Source organism: Netta rufina (genome assembly GCF_964035555.1).
Source record: "Netta rufina genome assembly, chromosome: 13".
Classification (NCBI taxonomy): Eukaryota; Metazoa; Chordata; class Aves; order Anseriformes; family Anatidae; genus Netta; species Netta rufina.
In genome coordinates this window covers 18,880,533-18,901,994 of record NC_140136.1, presented here as the reverse complement: position 1 = coordinate 18,901,994, position 21,462 = coordinate 18,880,533, and the positions used below count along the sequence as shown (strand labels likewise).

The 21,462-nt window shown below is 35.6% G+C and overlaps 1 protein-coding gene across 1 annotated transcript in view; it reads right to left on the bottom strand.

Annotated features, from left to right (window-relative positions):
- The window catches only part of ITFG1 (integrin alpha FG-GAP repeat containing 1), a 70,677-nt gene that overhangs the window by 20,628 nt on the left and 28,587 nt on the right, over positions 1 to 21,462 (bottom strand). The window contains exons 9-10 of the mRNA XM_084294619.1: positions 13,443 to 13,537; positions 6,853 to 7,025 (exon numbers count right to left, since the gene is read on the bottom strand). Coding sequence (XP_084150745.1) covers positions 6,853 to 7,025; positions 13,443 to 13,537 — 268 coding nt within the window. The remainder of the gene's footprint in view (positions 1 to 6,852; positions 7,026 to 13,442; positions 13,538 to 21,462) is intronic.

Sequence of the window (21,462 nt, the reverse complement as noted above, 5' to 3'; positions counted from 1 at the left end):
CAGATGAAGTTTCCTCTTTTCTTTCCGGGGGCAGAGCCAGGAGATGGAGGAGCCAACTGCTGCTAGCTAGCAGCAAAACTAGCTAAGCATGTCAGAGCCCAGGGCAATTACCAAAAACACTTCTTCACTACGACCTTGAACATAATGTCATTCCAGAAGGTGACAAAAAGGTGGTTTTCCATATCGGCATCCAAGGCCTCCAGGATACAGTCACAGTAACTTCAGCTTTTTTCCTTAGGAAAGTTTTTGTTTCTATGGAATATTTCGGGTTATTTGCTTCTAATAAGAATTGTATCACACAACACTCATATTTCTGCACCATCCTTTTTAGGAGAGGAAGGCAAAACATTCACCTTGAGGAAAAAATATTTCTGACAGTGTAGTAGTAGTTTCTTTGCACAATGTCAAGCTAGTATTTCAAAACCTGCAATGGAAATAACATAGGATTTTGTTCACTGTAAGATTTGTCAAAAATCAAATGGGATATTTAAATATTTTCCTCAAAACCTTATAATCACATCTCTTGAGCTTCTTTGAAAAACAAAAAATAGGGCTCTATTTCTCTGCCATACGCCTGCATTTGACTAAGCTTTAATCTGAACAACCCACTTGTTACAACGTCACTGTTAAAAGCAAGAGTATATAGAATTAATGTCTAGCTAAAAATCAAATTAGGTGATCTACAATATTTAAGGCATATAATATTATTATTTGAACCTGAGATCTCATAACCGTAACTTGAAATTGCTAAGTGCTTACATTCTTATTTTATGTCAAATTAACCAACTATAAAATTAAGGTGACAACTCAAGCTAAGCAAATTGTTTCAATTTCTCTTTTTCATCATCATCTTGACATAAGATGTATATACAACATTCACAACAGAGTCCAAGTAACGGCTAGCCATGTTTTATCTTTCTTGATCTTGATTCCAGGCCACTCCCCGGGCTGTGCTGATATGGGAGCTGCCCCGTGCAACGTCTCAGCACAGGACAGGGAAGCCTTGGTTGCGGGCCATTCTTTTGAAAGGCTACAGCAACAGGAGAAGTTGCAGTGCCTGGCTGTTTGCAAAGGGAAGAGCCACCAGCTGTTCAGTTCCTTCTTGGAAGAACTCCTGAGGACTGGATTTGGCCTGCGGGCTGCTAATTGATTCCTTATGCTTTTTTAGGGCTTTAATTAATTTACAATTACCAGAATCAAAGCATCTTCCTCTGTATTTTATTTCTCCTTCATGCTATGATTACCAAGAGTAAATTAATGACCTTCTTATTTTGAACCAAATTTTGAAGTAGATTCACAGTCAGAAAAAAAATCTACCTATAACAGTAAAAATCAATGTACTTAAAATGACAAACCAGTGTCCCTTAAAGCCTATAGGAAAACACAAAGACAGACCGTTACAACGATAAAACCATACATCTATGCTCACATGCTACAAAAATGTGTAACAGACAATAGAGAAAAAATCAGCTTAAATACCAAGAATTCAGAGTTCTTTTGTGCTGCGTATTAAGACTAGCATAATCACCCTTAACTGGATACTTGCTAAACTTTTAATGTTTATTAAACATTTACTGTTATATTCACACCATTGTAACATGTAACATAGTGTCACCAACTAGCGTACTACCTGCAGAACTTTACCTGAAACAACTTACAAGCGCTGCTGAGGAAGTACAGCATTGTCTACAGATGGGAACCTTCTGACTGAAGGCCACATGCAGCGAAGCTAAATCTAGTAAGACTGAGTTACTACAAGCATGGCTTAACAAAGACAGACTGAAGATTTATCTTAGTTTTATTTTTAACATGCTACTTCACAATTACAATTAAATCTATACTGCTTAATTTCATACAACTCTCATTCCATCAGTTTTAGGTAATGCCATCTACAGTTAAACAGGGGACATCTAAACAACTAATATCTTACTCCAGACATTCAGAATAAATTAAATTGTCTGTATTTTTAACAACTGCTCATCTACAGTCAATTGAATCTACATTTTAAAGAAGTTCTTCATCCAACCCTGTTTCTGACAGTGACGACTAAAAATGATTTAGGAAGAGATGATTTGGTCAAATGAGACTCCTTTTAGTAGACTCATGCAAAGGATTAATACACATACGTTTATTTAAACCAGTGCATGAGTGCCTGGAGAACTTTGCAGAAGTGCATTATACTTATTTTTCATTCAACTGTTCACATTCAGTTTTTGATTAGCTCTAAGTTTCAATCGTTACTGCTATTTGTCACCAGTACGTGAGATAGATACCATCTATCTCCATCTATACCATTACTTTATTTAACCTGTGAAAAACATTCCCTCGGAGTAAAAGCCTCATTGAAAAATGATTCCTGGATTATGTGCTTGCAATGCTAGCTGCCAATTATTAGTTTTCTACTTGGGAAACAAGCAGTTAATTAAATTATTTCGTCTAGTTGGGTGGCTGAACAAAGGATAAGCATTATAGACTCCGATGAAGTAGTCAGACTTCCAACATCAGAGTGAATTTAAAAACAGCATGTGAAAAAAAAAAAAACTGAATAAATTTAGATAAGATAGTAAGTAGAGATGAACCAATCAGTAACTACTGGTAAAAGCCCTTTACCTATTATTATTCTATATACATATACAAATTCTAATATAGTCATAACTAGAAGGAAGAAAAAACCATGCACGTATGTAGCCTAAAGTAAGACCTGTAGACTGGAATTCTAATGTGTCGGTTTTGACTCAAGTCAAAAGTTAAAAGAACTCACAATGGACTGACAAATACCTTAGATCTGATTGAATGCAGCATTCTCACCTGTTCGAATTCACAGACCCTTGTAGTTCAAACCCCCACCACACTTGCAACCAGAAGTGATTCCTTTTTTTGTTGCTGCTGTTAATAAGGAATGTATCCGTGTTTTCAGAACATTGCATGCCCCTATTGAAAATTGACTGAATATGACAGGATATCTGACTGGTCTTATGGCAATTCTAGGAGTATTTGAAGCTATTAATCTCCTGGAAGGACAGTAAACTGAAGTTATTCCCAAGAGTGATAAATATTTTTATTTCAGTGTTCTATAGGAATTAAAAAAAATCTGAAAGTCCTTTCCAGATTTATAACAAAAATAGAATTGATTTTAGTCATATTCTTCCATTGTCACATATCAGTATATTTTCAGATTAATAAAATGGCTTCTGCTTCCTTTAATTTCTTTAATTTACAGACAGCAACTGGAAGCTAGGCCTTCTATACTGTAACACAGATTGAGGTCAAGAGTTTACAAAAATGCTTTTATCATTTAATCCCAGTAATCAATCACTGAAATTAGATCTGTAGATGTAGCATGAAAAGCTTCAAAGAAAGAAGTAAAAAGCTTGATCCAGAAGTGTTTAAAATCAATTAAATAAGGTTTTCATTTTAACTTGATCTAATTTAAGAAAAGCTTTTAATTTAATTCCCACACTTTTAATTCTCTCTGACCCAGTTACAAATTTTAAAAAGGAAGCATTTGCTTATGTTTCTCAGAAACAATGCATTTATGGTACTGTGAAAGTGACATTTGATAGTCACTACAGAAAATGTTTCTGTTACCTTTCAACAAATACAGGGAAAATACTGTGTTAACACACAACATATTTTTTCTTTTTTTTTTTTTTTTTTTTGCCAGACTTCCTCAGTTTCTGAACCCTACTTTGAACAGCCTGTCAAATCACCTGCCAGTACTTTTAAGTCCTTATGCCTAACTATGTCACTCAGTTTTGAAGTCAAGTTTCAAAATAAGTTTAAGACACACCCAATTGAATAAATAATTCCAAAAGCAAGGAGGATAAAGACAAAAGTGTACCACAGTAATTCATTGCTGTGAGACAGGTAATGTCCTGGGCTTTCATAGGAGTAACTATTTATAAACTATTTAAACCTTTCACATATTACATTGCCATAAGTATATACCACCCAGACAAGAGAGGCTCCCAGTAATATTAAAAGATAAAAACTTGAAAAAAAACCCTCTGAACTCCTTAAGTATTCTTTCAAAGTGTCCTAGCCCTAAGAGACAGCTTATAGTACAGCAGAAAATGAAAGATTTTTTTTTTGGGGGGGGGGGGGTTAGAAAAAACAAGGGACAAGAACTTAGCATTTTAAATGCCTCAGTGTTTCAATGGAAAAGGAAAGACCTTGGTTCCAGGCTGCTCTTTAGACTTTTTATAGTCTTTTTTTCAATGACTGCTGAACTGAAGATGCAAACTCCCAACTGAGCAAGAAAAAAAAAAAAAACCAACCAAAAACACAAACCCAACAATCAGGGACTAAGTGCTTTAACTTTGCCTATGCTGTTACTGCCCAGAACTTGCATCAATTTCTCCTCTGCCATATTTGAGGCAAAAAAAAAAAAAAAAAGGCAAAACCAAACCAGCTGCTGTGCTAGTTATGTTAAGGCTCAAAGGCTGCTGCGCTAGTTATCTTAGGGCCCAGAAATACAGTGGCAGAGCTCAGCTGCTCAGTCTCTGAATCACAACTTTGTGTAGGCAGAATACAAGCACGTAGCTCTTCAAACTAGGTCATTTTTAGAAATGTTTTTAGGCAGGTGCACGTAACGAACTCCAACACAAAAATGTCAGTGGGTGACTCATGTTTAGACAATCACTGGAAGATCTGGATTGATTCTAACTTAAGTATCTAACTCTTGCTGTATACTCTTTTAAACACTATATAGTGAGCTCCTCAGTTCTTTTCCTTATTGAGTATTAATTCAAACTATGAATCCATACCCAATCTAATACGCATCGCTATACAGAGGAAGATACTAAATACGCCTGTGACAGAGGCTTAATTTTTCCCTGTAAATACTTGCACACATGCAAGTATTCATCATAGATCCCAATAAGAAAGATGTTGAGACTTAACTGGGCATTGATTAAAATACCTTTTATGGGAGATGTGAGGAAGGAAGAGCAGATTTCATAGATAATCCGGTGCTGGAAAATCCAAGCTGTACAGTATCAGCAAGACCTCTAGTCAGGGCACATGCTGTGCATACCCTGTTCATAGCGAGATTCACTGGCATTAAAACTTTACGTCTCTTTCACATTTTTCTTGGAAGTACACAATTCCACTCATTTCTATAGTCAAGGAAGATGATGTGCACATGAAGACATGCTGCTTCAAGGTAAAGACAAGGACATGCCAATGGCATCATCACCAGATGCCAAGTGGAAGCCGCCTACAGGCTTCTCCATCACGATTAGCTGGCTAAGTTTATCCTGCAGCCAAGTGATATGTGCAGAACAGCAGAGGCATGCACTCAGGTCAACTGTTATGTGGATCACTAACTCCTTGATGTACAATACTTTCCCAGTTCGGATCACTACACCTGCTGTAACACCAGATTGTAGCAAGACAAAGCATTGGGAAAGCAAACAATGAAGAATAAAAGGGAAGAAAAATTACACTGACAAATTTAATAGGAAAGACTAGAATCATTTATTTCCCTTCTCTAAGGATTTAAGCACTGAGGTATATATTCTACTAACGACACATTTTCTGTCTGTGACATGCTGTTATGGTTTAACCCAGCAGGCAGCTGGGCACCACAAAACCATTCGTTCACCTGCCCCTCAAGACTCTCCCCATCCCACAGAGAGGGGGAAGAATCTGAAAAAGGCTATAAACTCATGGGTTGAGATAAAGACTGCTTAATAGGACAGAAAAGGGAGAATAAATAATAATATACAAAACAAGTGATGCCCAATACAATTGCTCACCACCTGCTGACCAATGCCCAGCCAGACCCTGAGCGACTGCCTCCCCCCCAGCCAACTCCCCCCTTTTGTTGTTCAGCACGACACCACCTGGTATGGAACGGCCTGTTGGGGTCAGCCGTCCTGCTTCTGTCCCCTCCCAGCTTCTTGTGCACCTCCAGCCTCCTAGCAGGCAGGGCAGCACAAGAAGCTGAGAAGTCCTTGACTTAGCACAAAGCACTGCTTTGCAACAACTAAAACATCAGTGTTATCACTGTTGTTCTCATCCTAAATCCAAAACACAGCACCATACCAGCTACTAGGAAGAAAATCAACTCTATCCCAGCCACAGAGCACCTGCCTAACAGGTTTTAAGTAATTTTAGTGATCACAGAGCTGTAGTGAGAATTAACAAACTGAAGTTGGAAGACCTGTCTCCAGCAGTGGTCCTTACCACCATGTTTTACTGCAGCTATTCTCTCTCTAAAAGGGAAGATTCTTCTCCACTGTACCTTGAAAAAATACAGTTTTTGCTGTTGACACAAATATCACTTTGCAAAATTCAATAGCCAAAAAAGTCAAATTGATTTCTACAAACATTTATGAGCATAACCTAATTCTGTTGCCTCAGCTACAATAAATCATGAATGATGACAAACTAAGTAGCAAATGAATCCCAGCTATTATAAATGGAGCATCCAGTCCCATGGAAGTTGCAGAATGTACTGGCTTTTCTGATCACTGAAGCACACATGACACTAAAAAAAAACCAACAAAACTTATAAAAAGGCAAGATTTCATCTTAAATAACTGGTTGCTTGGTCCTCCATAAAAGGAATCAGTGGGCAAAACAGCTCAAAAAATTTAAGAGATTTCAGCAGATCAAGATCAAACTGTTGGAGCACAGAAAGGTATTGTCATCTTTCTGATGACAAGTAAATAGATGAAACATCCAGATGAACAAAAAAGTAGGAGCAAAGAAATACAAGGAAAGTTAATAAAAAGTCCACAAGGTACTTCACTAAACACTAAAATGCACTAAAATTTACTAATCTGTATGACTGATGACTGTACAACCATTTAATGGTCTTTACTTCTAGGTTTACATATACCTCACCTTCCAGATGTGTTCCTTAATATAGCAAGAGCATCTGGGTAGCCATCCATATTGTAATCTCCAATATGAAGGGTAATGGGAAATGTAACTTCTGATGTAGCTTTGTCAGTTTGATGTGGTACAAAGCCCCAAACAGTGTCTTTATTTTTGAAGTCTTGCAAGACTGGAATCCACTGTAAAAGAAAAGAAAAACAGAACAGAACAGATAGGTAAGGAAATCCATTTTATGTATTAAACCCACCCAATTCTATTTAAAATGGCTGACACATCTATACTGCATCACAATTCTGAAATGGTTTATGAATTTCCCAAGAGGAAACTAAGGATTATTTCACAACTCTGACACCAAATGACCATTTTAATATGAAACCTTTTTTTCCAGAACAGAAAAAAACTAGGTAAGGTTGTAAGAATGAAGGACATATGTTTTTAGAAATCATCTGGTGTATAGCAATATTCAGGAAAAACTTTATTGAAATTCATGCTTGCCTGTAATTTATTTTTTATTTTTTTAAATTGTAGCCACACCTGAACTATTAGGCCTTCAGATCCTCGAGATTTTTTTTTTCCCTCTGAAATTGCAAGCAATAGGCAGCATTAAAACTGGAAGAGGGGTACACCCTCATTAAATCTGTGAAAGTACAAAGGAAGTGCAAAGTACTATTTCAGTTTCTCCAGGATAAGAAACAGAATGTATCTGTACTTACTCTCCACAAAGGGCTGCAGAGGGGCTAAATAGGATTTTATCTTAATTAAAATCAAAGTAATTTCACAAGTCAGTATGAAACTTAAGTATGAGGGTTAACATTTCAATTCTACAGAAAGAAAATCAGTGCCATTTTTAAAGCCAGAAGTAATTTTCTATGTCAGCTAACTGACAACGTCTTCAAAAGAACAGAAGGGTGCCATCCTAAAGGATCACTATCAGCAATGTCAACAGCACTTAACAGCATCTTCAACGTCTCTCACCCAAGCCTTAATTTAGCAATTTCAGGAACCAGAATGAGATCCCTGACAGCATTGTTTCCTGCTGTGGAGAGACTCCCTCACTAGCACAATCCAGCAACCAACAACATTCCAGCCACATGGCAATTGTCTGCGACACTTGGACCTGTCTCTTGAGATTATACACGAACATGAGAACCCCCCAAATTTTTTTTTTTTTTTTTTTTTTTTTTAAGAAGTGCACTAAGGTCAAATTTATCACAGACAGCTTAGAAACCTAGAACAGTTCTGCCAGATGCACATATACTGTGTGCCTGCCTGTGTAACTTGCAACGTTTGAACTAAGATGATCCATTATATGCCACTGATAAGAACCCAAAGTTTAAATTAAACATACTTGGTCATATTCCCCTCTTCCCTCCCCCCAACATATGTATACCTGTTTAATTACTGTTAGCTGCTGAAAGTTTGAAGAATCCAAGAAGGGGGAAAAAAAAAAAAAAAAAAGGAAAGGAAAAAAAAATTCTCAACCTGAGAGAAAAGTTTCAGTGTTAGACTTTGCAATTCCCTGTCATACAGAAGAGTTGAAATATTACTGCAAAGTACAAGAAATTTGAAAAACTAATTGGAATCAGCACCATGAAATATTGTGTTAATGATTCCATGCAAAATAAAAACTGCCACTGCAATGAAATCCAATTATACTTACCATATAGTTTCTAAATATTGCTGTGTATGGTAACAGTATTTTAAAGAAAAAAAAAATCAAAAAGATTTTAGGAGTAAACCTGAATTTTTACCTTTTTTAAAGAAAAACTCTACCCAGAAAATGATTCATAAATAGCATTTTTCCTATTATAAAGGCTACAGTAAATGCCAACATATAAAGCTACAGGCGAGGAAAAAAACCACCTATTGCTACTAAACATCACTACGTATCTTACTGAACCAGTTGTGGGACTTTTTACAATGGCAGTTGCAGAACATCTCAAAACATTAGTCTTGTCCAATCTGTAACCTGGACACATTTTGGTACCACGCATAATTTACTCTGACAGTTTAAGTTCACAGAGTAATGCACATTTTTGGTGAAACTCTTTCTGTATGTTTCTCCTATAAGTATTACAGAGTAAAGGAATGTAAGATTAATTGTTCCTGTGGCTTAGGATGTATTTCAGTACAGAAAGCAGAAAAATAAAAATAGGTTTGTCAACAATATAAATCTGCTACTGCTTTTGAATTTGTTAACCCAAAAAATTACTTAAAAGTTGTAATAGCAAGTATGAAGCTTAAGAGGAAGACTAAAACCATTTTTTTTTCTTTTTACTGAAAGATAGAAATAGGTGGGATGTAATGACACAAAGCTGTTTCTTGCAGTCTCATCATGCTTTTTCTCTTACCTACCTAAGATGAAAAGAAGATTGAGAAACATTTTATATATCTAAAGGAAAAATTAAATGAATACATAAAATTAATTCAGAGGATTTACTCTTCCCTTTATGTTAAATTTCATTAACTACCTGCACTGATATAATTAAAACATTTATATATTCCTTCAATTAATTATGTTATAAACTAAAATGATTTTTAAGTGCTTGAAAATCCATTCTCAAACTCTTCAAATATTTGTTTTTCCTCAAGTAGTAGAGAGAATACTTTATTGCCCTATGAAAACATGGCTTCTTTTTCACTTTGAAAAAGATCTCAAGTACTTAAGGATAGTTTAAAACTTTTTGCATTCACCCCTCCTAACTCAAAAAGGGTTCATTTCTCTCTGAATCCATGTTATTTTATACGTTAAAAACACAGTTCGCTTGCTCTAGAGCCTGCTCTTTGAACCAAAAATATGGGGGTAGCATCTTGTACTTTAAGCTTTGGCCAGGAAACCTGTTACGAACAATCAGCCCATCCAGCCAGCTGCCCAATTCCAGACCATGTAACACAGGCACAGAGCTTGCTGTGAGTGAGAAAGCATTTGGAAATTGGTAGTCTGTTCCTGGCCAATGCCTTTCCTGGAAATGCCAGGGTTTCTCCTCCTTTCTGCAAGGGGCACTATAGAGCATCCTGTACAAAGATCAAGAGTGACCTGACAGAACTGGCCACAGCAACAGAAGTCCTTTTTCTTAGGGGCTCCCCTTCTGCTGTTTGCATGCATTATAGCTCAGCTGCACATAAAGAATAAATCCAGTAATTTCAGGAGGCATTAGGTTTTCAGTGCATATGAAGGTCACCTGAATTCCATATACAACTGAGTAGCCACCACTGAAAAAAAACCAACACACCACCACCATACATTACACCATTAATTTATGGTGTCCAAAGCCCAGAAGATGCTAATCCCCAGCATTACTTTAGCAACACAGAAGAGAATAACTAAAGCAGTAAGTCATATTTTGAATACAAGAGCATGGCTCACAGACTTGTAGCTGCTTTGAGAAAGACAAACAATCCAGAGATGTGTGGATCTTGCATAATCTGGGATTAATGAAAAATTACATCAACTGCAATCCCCCCTCCCCACCTTTATACTGCTGCAGAGGAACCAAGAAAAGCAATTTGCTGTGACAAACTACAGCTGATAATCAGTGCTGTTGGTTACATGTCAAGCCTACAGAATGATACCAGGAAGACCTGTGGTTTGCTATAGGAGGCATTGCTATGTTCTACACTACAGCTGCTGTATCTATAAAAGGAATAAAGCTGTACTCTTTCTATTGTATAAAGGTTACAAGAAGGTTCACAGTTATAAAAACTAAGGTTGTAAGTATGCTCACAAAGAAACTCTTAAATTAAAGGACTGAAATGATACTGCTTGCCTCAGGAAACAAACAAAATAAAGTCATACTGAATACTAGACAAAATTAAGAGAAAGATTAGTCATCTCCAAGAATATCACAATACCTATAGTTTCTACAATAAACGTTACCAGGGACTTTAAAACAAGTTTCAGGGACAGCTCAGTCTGATTTTCAGAATCTAAATGAGATCTAAATCAGCACGTTAGTCTGCAGCTTACTGCAGGTGAAATTCAAGAAGCCTGAGGTGTCCCAGTACCAGCTACAATCTGAAACAGCAGATGGGATTCTAGTTCAGATCCGACTGCAATTCTTTTGTTGCTGAGGGAACATTCACATTCTTTCAAACTCCTAGTAGGTCTGCATCTCCTTAGGTCACTTGTATGCAATTCTTTGCTTTGGCCTGTCCTTTAGCCTCATCATCCAAAAGAAGGAAAATTTACCTGAGATATTTCTAATACTTCTGAAGATTAAATGGTTAAATGAAATATAACCTATGGTGAGAGAATTTCATCCTTGAAATTTGAAGTAATTCTCTTAGATCTGCTTGGCTTTCTAAGTAACCATCCAGCTACACCACACACAGCACAAGAAGGAAATATACCATAGACTGACAGCTGTCAAACAAAACAAGATCTTATCAGACCAACAACTCCAAAACCTGATATGCCACTGAATGCCTCTTCATAGCATAACTGCTCAGAACCACAAATTCTACAGATACATATTTCATCTCAATCTATCCCACAATATCGCGTGTTTCATCTCAATCACAATACAATAGAACCACATTAACTGTTTTTCATTTCTATTCATCAAATATCACTACTTGCTTGTTGTGACAACGAAGGACAAAACCACTTCCAGTTACCACAAGTTTTTTTTTTTTCTTTTTTTAAAGACAGTCATGTAATTTTTTATCCTCAAGATCTGAGATAAATAATTTTCTCAAAAGTTCATAACTACCAAAAGCACTCCCACAAAACCCTACAACAAAAACAGAACAGAAATTATGGATATGTAGCATCTTCTACTTTTTCTGTAATAGATTTGAAATCTGTTTCCCAGACATTCCAGATAGTTATCTAGCTGTCACACACAGGATACCATCTCCTTGTTTCAATACATTCTGCACCACATGGGCTTATTATTTCCCTGAAACTGTAAAGTTTTAATTAAACAAAGAGCATTGATCTTGGTCTGTTGCCTCAAAATTTCTATTTATCAATTCTCATGAAGATCAATTCATTTAGTCAAATATCAGAAGTTGGGTCAGTTGATCTCATAGATGACCAAATGCAATGAAATTAAACATTTCACTTCCAACTAAAAATAGGAAGCAAGATGTTTGAATAGATTTCTACCTGAAGAAAACATGCAACACAGGAAAAATTGTAGACATGAATGAAGGTACTGACATTTTCTCACTTTTTCATAATCGGAAAGTTAAAATGGTTTAGAAGAAAAAGCTCCATCACTTCTAGATGAGTCAGAATACATGAAAAGAAAATGCAAGATATAATTTTTTAAAAAAGGTTAGGTCAGAACAAGTCATTATTGTCTGCCATTTGATATTGTAATTTTTAATTAGAAAGTCATTCTAAAAATATGCAAGAAAAATTGCTTTGAAGTTTCTAGGTAAGCCTTAATACTTCTTAACGCTTTTTTTTTTTCTAGTAGGATGAGAATCTGTTGGATTCTTCACTTCCTAAATAAAATGACAATATTCAGCTGTTAATTTTTAAACTCAAAGATCATTATCTTAGAAACTATTTAAAAATTGAAATTACATTGTAATTGCTAAATTAAAAATACAAATTAAATATACTGAGACAGTCAAAAATAGTATGTTAGAAATCTAATGTGTTATTAAATAAATAGTTGACCTCCTTAAAAAAAATGAAATTATGAAATTATGAACAGGAAAACTGTCTACGTACAATGTTACTTCAGAGCACGCTACAATAAAAGACTCAACTTTGGCAAAATCTTGGTATTATGTAAGCTGCTACACACCTTCCTCTACACATTACTAAATCACTTCCTTCCAGAAACATATCATAAATAACATAGCATACAGTTTTTGTTTATCCCACTGATAAATCATCCACCACTGTCAAGTAACAGCTTTGTACCCATCAATGGCACATGGTATTTGTGTGTGGTTCATTTTCCACAATGAATTTACTTCCATTTGGAATATTTCTCTCAAATTTACTTGAGCAGAAAACATCGAGTGTCTTTTGTTTCTTATATTATCAAGAATAGGGAACTAAATTTAGAACTGAAGGACAATGTCTTTTGACAAAGAGCACCCGAACTACTCAAAAGTGAAATGCGAAATGCAAGCAGCATGTTACAGTAACATAACCAATGTGACGTGCTTAACAAGTCAGTGTTCTTCCTTTTGCCCGGAAAGCAAAGCAAGTATGGCAAACTAATCATCCACTTGCTGTATGTACATTCTATGACCTGTAAATCAAATCCCCCTGTAATGCCATGTATCCAGCAGCACTGTAATCCATTCCACTGTGAACACAGAATATATGCAATTTAAAAAACAAAACGAAAACCTTTGAGCATGGGAAAACATGTACTTGTAACTACAGAATTGCCAAGATTAGACAACTGAAATGGATACGTTACTAGATCTTGAGTTACTTTACTTTCCATCAAAACCATAGTTTGCGGTAGATAATAAATACATACCTACATAAAAATATCTTACGTAATATCATTACAGGTAGAGAAATTTACCTTTTCTGGAAATAAAAGTTATTTTTCTATACTGTCTTGATTCATAAAACACAGTATTTTCCTTTGTCTTTGCAATTCAAAAAGTCACAATACCTGATCCAGTCCTAGCTTAGTTAAATAGATGGCACTTTTTTGACATGCTTGGTCTTCACAGACTGGTAACAAATGTTCACTTTGTCCATCACCATCTGCCAAAGAAAAAAGATGGTCAATGTGTATTTGCAAAATCAGAAACTTTATTTGCAAGAGATAATTAACTGAACATTTTTAGTGTGAAAAATTAGACCAAAATAAACTAGACATTGAAAAAATCCTTTACCTTTGTAATCTCTCATCTAAAAGAACTCATCAATTTTCTGTTTGAAGATAATCTTTGTTGAGTGTTTTCATCTTGATCCACAGTAGAGAGGAACTTTTAAATTTTATATCTGATGATAATATATTATATTTAGAAGAGTAAATGCTTACTAATTTACTCTGTGGTCCCTGTGTTTAACCGGGAAGAAAATTACTCATATATATCTGCCATCACAAATCTACCATACAAGCAAATCCAACTTTTGGAACCAATTTTAAACTTCTGCACTGCCAGGAAGACTAAGAAGAGTCATGAGTTCACAGGTACTATGTTATCTATACTAAAAGGTAAAAAAACAACACTAGAAAGTTCACCAACTCAATGGCTGATAAATTCCAGGCCTATAGAACTAGCTAAATATGACTAAATCACAGATTTTTAACAAAGCTCTTCTAGCACATGTATTTCCAAAACCTTTAGGAAAACAATGACCATCTACATGTTGAAACAAGCAATGTCTAATTGCATCCAGAATTCTGACGCACAGAGCATACAATGAGAAATAAAATGGTTTTCCATTATCTACTCCAGGAGGAATCCCCACATTCACATTTTGCAGTCCTGCCTTGCATATTCCCAAGCTACCTTGTGTGGGCTGAGAAAGAAGAACAGTGAGGCAGCTGAATGTAAGCAGCCCGAGAGAAGCTAGAATTGCTGCATTAATGACTAGTGCTGCAACTCCTGATTATCACCATATATGCCAAACTAGACTTGCTAGAGAGATGCTATGCCCCAACCCATAAAAGCTTCAGAGAATTTGCTTTTCCAGGCTATGAAATAAAGGCTCAAACTGTAACGCAAAATTTATCTTTTCAAATTGCCCAATAGCCCATATGGTTTTGAGCAGCTTGGTATTAATATTTTAAGTAGATTTTTTACAGTTGCTTTAAAAAGTCTCCTTAGTTAACATATAAAAACACAGATCAAAACCAAAACACTACACCACCCTCAAAAGTTACCGAATCCCTTACTTATTTCCCAATGTACTACTGACCACAACCAAAGCGTTTTGTCATACCTAACCTATACCATAATAAATGATGCCTCAGCTTACCAAATTATATTTCTATGAAGACAAACCACCTTTTAGTATACACATCCATACGTAGTTAAAATTTGTAGGTACCTCCATCATTATGTAAGGAAGCTGGGAGATGGAAAATTGGGTCATAAGGGGTAGAAGGACTTGTAAAAATATCAGTCCTCCCTAGATACCTCCAAGTGATAAAGCTGAGCCATCACCTTCAGTGGCTTTCTACATGCCATCTGCCTCAAGTATTATTTTATCTCACAGCAAAAACCCTCCTAAACTATTACGGCAGCTCTGTTATCAAGTACAAACAATTTAGGATGGCAGTTAGCCTCGGAAGTAGTCCAGTAAGTCAGCAACCAAACAGATGAGAATATAAATTACCGCTGAACAGAGAAATTAACATAGCAACCAGTGAATTTGACAGGTCTGAAATCAGCACCTGCTTGTAAAGCTGTTTTCTTTCTGCATCATTCAAGTAAAACAATTAAAGCAGGATACTGATTCAGAATTAATGTTTTATGTACCATGAATAAGAACTGTGCCCATTATCACTGACTTCAACAATGACCACAAAAAACATAGCAAAAGAAAGCTGGAACAATTAAAGTGTCTAAGTTCCCAACAACCATGTGTAACATTTACAATATACATCATAGTGAGCACTCGATAAAGCTGCCTCATTGAGAGCTTCACTACCACTATCTTTCATCCAAAAACAAACAAAAAACGGCTAGGTACATATTCACATTACAGGGCAGGCAAAACAAATGCAACTTAAAAGGCATCAAGTGAAGTGCCAACCATGAGAATACAGCTGGAAATAGGACATCAATGAAATGAGAATATCTTCCGAGCCGTAGCGGAGTAGTTTAAGAAAGCCTACAATTAGATAAATACTGTCTTACAGAAAAGCAGCAATCAAGAGAAGGAAAGCCCAGAATTCTTCACGTCTGTCACACTATTCTCTCTTATTTCTTCTCTAGTTTTTATTTCTAACCCTTGTCTTAAAATGCACAGATCCTTCTTTTATTATTAAGGTTATTTAATCAAAAGGCATTTTCTGAAGAAAACTCAGATTTGTCAGAAGTGATAACTGCTGTAAATGATTAGTGATTTTTTTTTTTTTAAACAAAATAGAAATAAGGATAAAACCCACCCAGAATATTGTCTAATCTTGCATTTAAATGCAAATCTTGCCTCAATTTTTGCAAAGAAATCCTTCCCCCCACCCCCAAAAAACCTACCCTCCTCCCAAACCAGCCCTAAGCACCAAATTAGAGCAGAATGTTTCATTTTCCTGTTTTTATATTGCCATTTTACACTGTCCTGATCTGCAATAACTACAAATACAATGTTTCCAGTATTTCTGAAACCTGTCCAAAGGCACTGTGTGGAAACAACATATGGATCCAGCAACTTTTCCACTTTTGAAAGAAAATTGATTCTTAATCTTTGTGCTTCCTACCTTGATTTCGTACCTTGAAGCGCCGGCTAAAATTTTTTTGCACAACTCTATAGATCTTGAAAACCACAGGAAAATACCCCAGGAGCTTCTCACAGAACTCAATCTCACTGTAACAACTAAACTATCTTGGACCTATAATGATAACTCATCTCATCTTCATGCTTGGTTTAATTCTCAATTTAAGTAAACATCCTTTTTTTAAAACAAAACAAAACAAAAACTCTAATCTTGAATTTAAATTCCTCCACAAAGGAGGAGGAAGCCAGAAATGAAAAAGGAGTATCATTAGCACACTTGCTTCAGCTCTATTAGGTTTTCATAGGTGAAAAAACATGCATGTGAAGCTCTTTGGGGTTTACTAATGAATACGCCATTGATGATAATGGCTGGAGGAGCTCATTAGATGAACTGAAATAAGATGTACTAGCTACAGATTAAAAGACAAGGAAAAACCATTCCGTATAACATTAGTTGATAATGTACTTCATCCTACATCCAGCTAAACCTGACATCCACATTGCAAGCTCTATTTGTTTATTTTTTAATAAACGTGACCATTATAAAAATTCTTTGTTTCTGGAAACCTCATTTTAGTCACCACCAGTGCAACACTCATTTCTATACATTTTAGGAGATCTTGACTGCTTATTTGAACATTTTATGAACATTAGATACAAATTAGATACAAATGTAAATAAAATTGGACACAGCTTTATTTCAGAGTTATACATGAGAAGAAATTCCCTTAGTTACATACTAATATTTAAACACAATTATGCATTTTCTTGATAGCTGTGCCAACAATATTACCTTTGTAAGACTACATGTGGTTTGCGTGTGTTTCTGTGTGGCCCAGTGGCTCATACGAATTTACACTTTGTCTAAACAGTGAAATGCCTTCATTTTGTCAAACAGTACAGAAATACCATACCTGCAAAATGTCACTACATGTGTTTCATCCTAGTACACCAAGGGAATTAGGTGTTAGAACCAGTCATGACATTTACTTCTAGAAATTCTGTTATCTTTACTCAGCTCCTAGAGTCTACTGGTCTATCCTTCTGTGACTGTATGGATTTTTCACCAACTTCAGTTCAAGTTGCTGGAAATCTCACTGTTAACATTACTTGTAAATCCAATGCACCTCATAGCACTAGAGGTGCTTAAACATACCCTAGACTCCCAATGTACTTTGGGAGCTTCACTCATCTTGAAAGAAAGCCTGTTTGACGTAAAAATAAACACTCAACTGGTAGCTATCATGTTCTCAACACGTGACTCTGACTTGTGATACTAGAGAACAATACTAAGAAGTAAAAAAAAAAAAAAAAAAAAATCAAGCTTTATAGGTAGTGGAAATGAAAAAAAAAAAGAACAGTCCCACACACTCATCAGCTACAAATCTGTATTTATGTCAAAATATATAAAGATAAAATTAGCAGTCATATATTCTACAAATCATATGAGAATTGTTACTTACAACTACCTATTCACTGCATTTCAATGAAAAGTCATGGGCACAAAGACTCCTTTCCATGTCTGCAAACTTTTTCTGGATTGGAACAGTAGAAGAATAACCCAAAAGACAGAGATGGGAGTACACTTCATAGATTGTATGAGAAAAATTACTTGCAACTAAAGCTTGAAAATTCTTTGAAGATGTTCAAACGTAGCTCAAATCTCTTCCATCTCTTCTAAAAATACATGTGAACAGAAGAAAGAAAAAATACCCAAATAAAATTTAGAGCATTATTATATTTTTAAAGTGTTCAAAACTCAATACGAACATAAAATAGCAAACAGATGTTTTAAAACAAAAAAAAAATAGTAAATAGTGTTTATTATTTGTTGTGTTTACTACAGAAGCATTTACTCTGATGGTCTCATTGATCCTCCTGAGCATTTCACTAAATGCTCACATCTACATGTAGGTGTTGTGCTGTCCTAATTTGTTATGGTGACACTGGAGTTTGTGTAGTTTCAACTCTGAAAATTAAGGGATTGCTGTAGCAGGTCCATTAGATTTTTCCCCTTCCATTTTCAACCAACTGGATGATCAGCCAAATGAGCATAGACCCTTTATGATGCAGAGCAAACAAAGCCACACACTCGAATGCCTCAGTCAGTTCCGTTTGGTAACTAACTTACCACCTGCATCTTTCCTTAACTGAAGAGGAAGATAAATCTATAAAGTAAGTAGGCTGACTAGCCAGCAGGCGCTGCAATTGATAGAAGACAGCACACAACCCTGCACTACCAAATTGATTTTCTTTCCTCTTAGGACTGCTAATGAAGTATGTTCTTCCACGCTTTAAGGAAAAAAGATCTATACCTGATAAACTTCTTCCAAAATCACAATGTCTCAGACAGATGCTTTATAAATAAGCATGTTTATCACATGTTAAACAGAAGTAAACAGGCAACAAGATTTCTCAGTTCAGATAGTCAAATTCCTTTAAAACAGAAAACGGTGTTAAAAAGTGGTATTTTACAACCAAGGTGCAAAACAATAAAGTTGGCGGGCGTATGATCCAATTATTAATAAATTATTAATTTATTAATAAACTCGTAACTTATTCCAGTTGTATTAAGAAAAACTTCCCTCCCCCCCCCCCCCTCTGGGAGATAAACATAAGCTAAGTACACATGTTAAGACAGAAAGAACAGCCTAGCTTCCATAATTCTGGATCCGATGCTACATCAAAGCAAGGCACTTCATACACCACAGAGTCCTCATGCCTTCAGCACCTACTGTTCTCTCCTGAGAATATACATTGTGAACTGGCTGTGTTATTACAGACCTCCCGTCAGTGCAGTCTTCACAGTTCCTTTCAAAGAGGTGAGAAAAAACATTTCCTCAGCATGGTAAAATAAAAGCCAAGAAGCTTTTCTCTGCTGTTGATTTAAATTCAAAATAAGCATCAGGCATCTCTGCTTAATATAATACATCCTAATGCACATTCATATGCCTTTTATTTCACCATGCACATAGCTTGCTCACATCTCTCCCTCACTGCTTTGCACTGTTCTCATTCTTCTTCCTTGTGAGCCTTTCATTTAAAGTTCTAAAGAACCGAAAAAAAGGAGGAAAAAAATCCTGCTACAGCAGCACTCAAAACACTCTCCTTCTGGGGCAGGCAAAAAGAAGGCAACCAGTACAACTGAGTTTGATATTCAAACAAAATAAAGGTTTGTTTGAAAGCTGATTATCTTAAATTTATCTTCTGAAGTAATAAAATGATTAGAATTCTTTTGTCACTTTCTGCCTTCAGGTGTTCAAGGAGATGGTCATGACAGGGATGATTATAATAAATTACTAAGATAATTACGCATTATTAAAATAATCAATGTCAGCTGCTTTTTGAAAATGTGAATCACAACTTCAAAAGACAGATGTAAAGAGCTTTCACAGATGAATCAAAGTTATGCGAACATTAAAAAAAACTAATAACACACTCCTTCACATTAAAATTCTTATTTTAGGTTTGCCTATACCCTCCCAAAGAATCTGTATTAACATCTCCATGGAAAGAAAAGCATTTAAACACAGCATGTCAGCACAAAAAGACTTCTAGGCTACATCTGATTCACCAGTGAGATCTTCTATCTTAATTGGAAGAAGAGCAAATTAAACATACTAACTGGAGTCCAAGAAGGAAAAAAAGGGTTTAAACACAAAATGAAATTAAGAACAAAATAAGAAGCTCCCCACACACTAAACAATAGTCAGCACTGAAATTCCTGTCGCAGTTGATGCTGAAATTTACTTTTCTAAGTATTTCACATTGTAAGAACAGAAATGGCAAAGCTGAGAACTATCTAAAGTTACACATTTAGAAAGCACATGTGGTATCAAACTTCCATGTGATAACAAATAAGGAGGGGAAACTGCTACAGCTATGGTCTTAGCCTTGATACAGGATCTTTTTCTAAAGAACTGTCGTGATGCTAGATATTTAAAAATAGGACTAAGAAAAGATAAAAGTATCATTGAACAGCAGGCATCCCTGGTCACCAATTAAAACGCAAGACAGGTTTATCCTTTAAATACACTTTCTACAATGCACCTTGAACTCAATACCCAAGTGGCAATTAACTTAGAGTATCTCCATGTACCCGTTTCAGATGAGCTCAAGTGTGTCTATCACAAAAACAACTTCTTCCTTAGATAAGGTCATTCAGAATTCTTTAATACCATTAGCTTTTGCATCTTTTCACACAAACTGATCAGAGTAATAACAGTATTCCTCATATGCTGAGTATTTCGAACACAGATATATTATCTTCCTGCATCTTAAGATTCTTAAAGAGTCCTTTCATTGACTACAGGAGCTCAAGTACATTTCCACAATACAGAGCTCAAAAGACGATTGCTATGTAAAGAGGTTATTTACCAAAATACATCATTGAAAGTTTTCTTGTGATACATAGTTACTGCATCTGAGGATGTGACATTCCGAAGAGGAGGAAAAAAATAAAGAAATTTAGATTCTAAAAGAAAAGTGAAATACAAAACTGGAAGCTACAGAAGTGCAATGAATCTCTGCAGACATAAAAGCAATGTATTTAAGGTATCATCAGTTGCAGGATAATCAAAGTCTACTTTAAAAAAAAAAAAAAATCAACAAAATGCATTTTGCACAGTGCAAGGAATGGTTTCAATAGAAAACGAACAAAGGTTAGGCACTCTGTTACACTGTTTAAACACAATGAGCTGGCATTAACAAGCTCTCATTACCTATGACAAAAATATCGATTTCTACCATATGACAGTCAAGTAACATACATGAAACTCTTCAGTTACTTGGTGAACGGAGAAGATGTCTTAGAATTAGTAGTTGGATTACTAGATTCTAAACATGAGAAAAAACTGAGTTCAGGTCTCAGGAGAACTTCAATAATCCCAATTCTTGCTTTGTCAAAAAAAGTAAGCAGGTTTGCATAGTACGAATAAACACAGGCTTCATAAATTAAAGACGACGACACAGATGAAGACCCAGCAGCAGCTAAGAGAACATATGGCAAGTAAAAAGTTGGCTAAACGCTACCCTGAAAAAGTAAGACTTGTGTTGTATTTATTCACAAGGACACTATCAACAGTATGCTCTACTTTCATTTTGGAAAGCTATTTTTGACTCTTACAAGCTGCAACGATTTATTTATTTATTTAGTGTGAACTTAGCAAAAGCAGTGACTGATTAATAAAACTTCTCAATTCTCAGGTCAGGCATCACAAAACATAGTTTATCAATATCCA